This window comes from Cyprinodon variegatus, unplaced genomic scaffold (assembly GCF_000732505.1).
Source record: "Cyprinodon variegatus isolate N-32 unplaced genomic scaffold, C_variegatus-1.0 Scaffold963, whole genome shotgun sequence".
NCBI classification, from domain to species: Eukaryota; Metazoa; Chordata; class Actinopteri; order Cyprinodontiformes; family Cyprinodontidae; genus Cyprinodon; species Cyprinodon variegatus.
In genome coordinates, this window is record NW_015151416.1 from 154,757 (window position 1) to 159,060 (window position 4,304).

General features: G+C 48.4%; 1 protein-coding gene across 1 annotated transcript in view; it reads left to right on the forward strand.

Annotated features, from left to right (window-relative positions):
• LOC107100356 (erythroferrone-like) overlaps window positions 1-2,075 on the forward strand; it is an 8,130-nt gene extending 6,055 nt beyond the window's left edge. The window contains exons 4-8 of the mRNA XM_015398812.1: window positions 263-390; window positions 477-588; window positions 803-884; window positions 1,061-1,139; window positions 1,218-2,075. Of these exons, the coding sequence (XP_015254298.1) occupies window positions 263-390; window positions 477-588; window positions 803-884; window positions 1,061-1,139; window positions 1,218-1,316 (500 nt within the window). The 3' untranslated portion in view covers window positions 1,317-2,075. The remainder of the gene's footprint in view (window positions 1-262; window positions 391-476; window positions 589-802; window positions 885-1,060; window positions 1,140-1,217) is intronic.
• Window positions 2,076-4,304: the final 2,229 nt, after the last annotated feature.

Below are 4,304 nucleotides of genomic sequence, written 5' to 3' on the forward strand. Positions count from 1 at the left end.
TCTGACATTAACCCTAACTCTGACATTAACCCTAACTCTGACATTAACCCTAACCCTAACCACTACCAGTATATTTCTCAGCCTGACCAAAGTTTAATTCACATCATTCCCCCTAAAATTTTAAAACAGCCTTCCGTCACTTTGGCCTTCTGTCTTCATAAAGGCCAGTTGGTCCTTCGAACGCTGGTAAATTAATTAGCTGATATAATATAATAAACTCACACAGCCTGTGTTGTTCTGATTAACTCCCCCCCTCCCCCAGACCTCGCTGACAGAGCGTGCCTGCAGTGCCACCGTCCTCCCCGTGTCTCCACCTCCTTCTTCAGCCGCCTCCCTCAGGCTGCCTCCATCCCCCGCCGCAGCCTGCTGGAGCTGCAGCCTTTTGGCCAGGTAACATGCGCACGCTCATGTGCACGCACAGCCTGTGGAAAGTGAAGTGGTTGAGCCAGTGAGGAGAACGACTTCTTTGTCTGCAGCCATCAGAGTCAGAGCGAAGCCTGCAGAGAGGTCCCACCTTCAACAGCAGCACCGGCAGATACACGGCACCCGTCTCTGGGTTCTACCAGCTCACCGCCAGCCTGCTCATAGGTCTGACAAGCCACACCAACACATCCACATTCCCAACTCTAGAAAAGCATGTTTAGATGCTGCTCTGAATGGACCGAGGTTCTAAAATCAAAGTTCCATGTTTGCTCAGAATATTCAAAACCACATTAATGACAAGATCCTCTTCAGGTTTTGGTGCTGAGCAGAAATTAGAGACTCTGTTACTAAGACCAAGTGTCAATATTTTCTGTTTCAGAGTCTGGAGACCGGGTCCAGGTCAGACTCAGAGACAGTGTCAGAGCAGCCATCTGCATCGAGTCGCTCTGTCAGAGCAACCTGTGAGTACCTTTTCCTCAGTAAACCTGCTTAGGGTCAGAACCTCAGCAGACTTCGGGCATAAAGGATTTCCTGTGGATGAATGCATTTGTCTTTTATCTGAGCCCGGTCCAGAATATCCAAGAGGCTTCAGTGTTTCCAGGGAACCGAGTCTTAAAAGTTTTCTGCTGTGTTTCAGCTCGGTGGAGTCAGTGATGGGTGCGGCAGCTGCAGGAGGAACCTTTAGCATTTTACTGACAGGAACGCTCTACCTGCAGGTATGACTCACCTGGTTGGCACCAAAACTAGCTGTCACAACCTGTTACAGAGCTCTGACCCATTTATCATTGGTTCAGGCTGGAGAATACGTGTCGGTGTTCGTGGACAACGCCACTGGATCGGCCATCAGCGTCCTGCAGGACTCACTGTTCTCAGGAATACTGCTGGGAATCTGAACCAGTGGACTAACCCAACAGATTAAGGTTCTGATTCAACAAACCCAGTAGGAACTGTCTGAGTGGACCCACAGTCTGGTGAGAACTAATCCCAGTCTGGATCTGGATCAGACTGAACCGGGTCTGGCCTAGTTCTGGTTCAAAAGGACTATCAGGACCATCAGGAGGTCATTGTTAATGTCCATATGGATCTACAGGGAATCTGATTTTTCTCTTTTTGGAGCTTCATCATCCAACACCAACAGAGTTCCTGGGGAGTCTTCTGGAAGCAAACCAGACCTTCTCAGAACCTTCAGTCTGCAGAGGTTCGCTTCGTTAGAGCCTCATCTACAAAACCCATGGTGTCCTCCGTCTCAGTTCAGCTCTGACCTCTTGGGTGTTTCTAAAAGTCTCGGACCTGATCACTAATTTTAAAACAGAAGGACAGAATCAGTGAAGCTTTGGTTCCGGAACTTCTCCCTGCTGGACTGGACCCTTTGGGTCTCTCTAACCCCCCTTCATTATAACTGCTGTCGATCTGTATTCTGGCTATAATGTCGTTTGCTCCTCTTACCTGACAGAAGTTGTACTTGCCCCTGTTCTTTACACTCTGAATTGATTTTGAAGCGCTAGCAATATGTGCCTCCGTTCTGAATAAAGGGATAGTTTGGATCTTTTTAGTAGGGCTGTGTGAAATTATTGTTAGCTTAGTGTCTTTCTTAGTTAGGTCAGGTATATGATCAGCTCTGACCTTTATCTCTGATTTCTAACTTCTTTAATCCACCTGATCAGCTGCAACTAATCATTCCAGCTGTGGAGTTAAGGCTGGTTTATACTTTATACTGCATGTGTTGCAGTTAGCGCAGATATGACCCGCCCCTTCCGCAGACACTTTGATGCATCTCTCCAAAACTGCAATTCCTGTTTGGTAACTTACCGGCTTGTTTTGTTTGTATGACCGCCATTTTGGAAAACAACTCGTCAAGTTGGACCAGCTAGCAGAGCGAGGTGCGCGAGAACGCTGGGAGCCTTTTTCCATCTAGATCCCCGCTCTTTTTGGCCATCATGTCCCTCCATTGACTTGCCCCCACTTCTTCACCGCCTCGACCGTATCTAGACCCACAGTTAGTTCCTGATTGTTCCTCTTGCGTTGTGGCGTGGAATAACATAGTGAAGACCACACAAATTGGGCATAAATCAAAAATATCTGCATCATACCTGCGGCAAGCTAACTGCAACACACTGCCTGCGGAGGATAACCAGCCCTTCAGGCTTCTTCTAATCAATGTGATATTTAGAAAAGATGTAGCAAATGCTAAAACCAGACAAAAACACATCCAGCAGGATCTCCCTGGACCTCTGGCATGTACCTCTTGTCTAGTAGCCTAATAGGATGTCCAAATGGTACCGATCGAGCGGAACCACCGTCTGGATGAGCTGCTTTTTTCATCAAGATTCTGATCTTGGATGGAACAAGCAGCATGAATCTTTTCAATGTTCCAGATCCCTTTCAGATTTTCCTCATGAACACATCAACCACTCCCCGGGCACCAGGAGGACCGCTCCAGCAGCCCTAATGACGGACCACATGTTCCAGCCTGTTTCTCCAACCTGGCGGGATCCAACCTGAGGGAAACCTCAGGGACTAGAACTGTTTTAGGTTCAGAGTAAACCAAAGCTCTGACGTCAGACTGCTTTACACAGCGCCTCTTTGTTAAAGCACACACACAGACCCTCTCACTCGGCTTGGTATTACACCGCAGCGTCTGCAGCCGAGCGGTGACATCATCATCATCATCTCTCATAAAGTGGCGCCGAGTGTCTGGCCCTCAGCCAGAGAGGCTCAGTTACTGACAGACGCTGCTGACACACACACACAGAGGCGGGCTAACACAGCTCTGAGATGGAAAAGGAAAAAGTCAGGTCCTATGACAGGCAAATACTTCTCAAGGAAAGCTGTGAGTAAAACATAGAGACAGCAGAAAGAACTTAGTGGGTGTTTGATTTCTTCTAAACTTTCCTAGTTGATTTTCAGAAGTGAGACATTTTGTCTGTAATCAGATCTAGTTAGAGACAGTATTTAAACTGGACTTACTGGACAAAGGGACTGCCCTTCTGTGCTCTTGTTCATGAGCTGTAAGGGTAGGACCATAGACCGACCAGCAACTCAAGAGTTTTGCTTTTTGGCTCATCTCTCTCCTCACCACAACAGACTGGTGCAGTGCCCACACTCATGAACAAGACCCAGAGATACTTGAACATCTCAACTTGACACAGGAACTTTTCGACTCATGGAGAACAAGTCACCCTTTTCTTGCCTCCTTATACTGCAACCTACGATGGAACGTGTTTTATCCATACATCCATTTCCCGTCGCGCTTATCCCTGCTGGGGTTGCAAGGGGTGTTGGTGTCTATCTCCAGCTATCTACGGGCGAGAGGCGGGGTCCACCCTGGATAGGTCTCCAGTCCATCGCAGGGCAACACAGAGATAAACAACCATTCACACACACTCACCCCTAAGGAGAATTTATAGAAGCCAATTAACTGTGATGTTTTTGGACTGTGAGAGGAAGCCGGTGTACCCGGAGAGAACCCACGCATGCTCAGGAAGAACATGCAAACTCCATGCGCTCCAGGAATCAAACCCGGAACCTTCCTCCTGCAAGGCAGCTGTACTACCCACTGCGTCACTGAGCAGGCCTGGTGGTGTTTTAATGCTCGGATAATCCCAGAGGCTATGTCCTCAAGGGCTTAAATGCCTCTGGTAGGGTCTCATACAGCAAACAAGCTCTGGGTGATGGGACAGATTAAAAGGGGTTTAAAAACCTCTATGATGTCCAATAATTTAGGGGCAACTTACATCGGCTGGTACGGCGGAGCTGGCCGGGCTGGAATGTGTGACGGGTCCAGGATTGTCTCGGGCCATGGCCACGCCCCACTGGGGGACCAGTGCAAAGAAGGTGGAGCATAAGTCAGAGATGAACACCTCTATGGCCAGATCCACAGA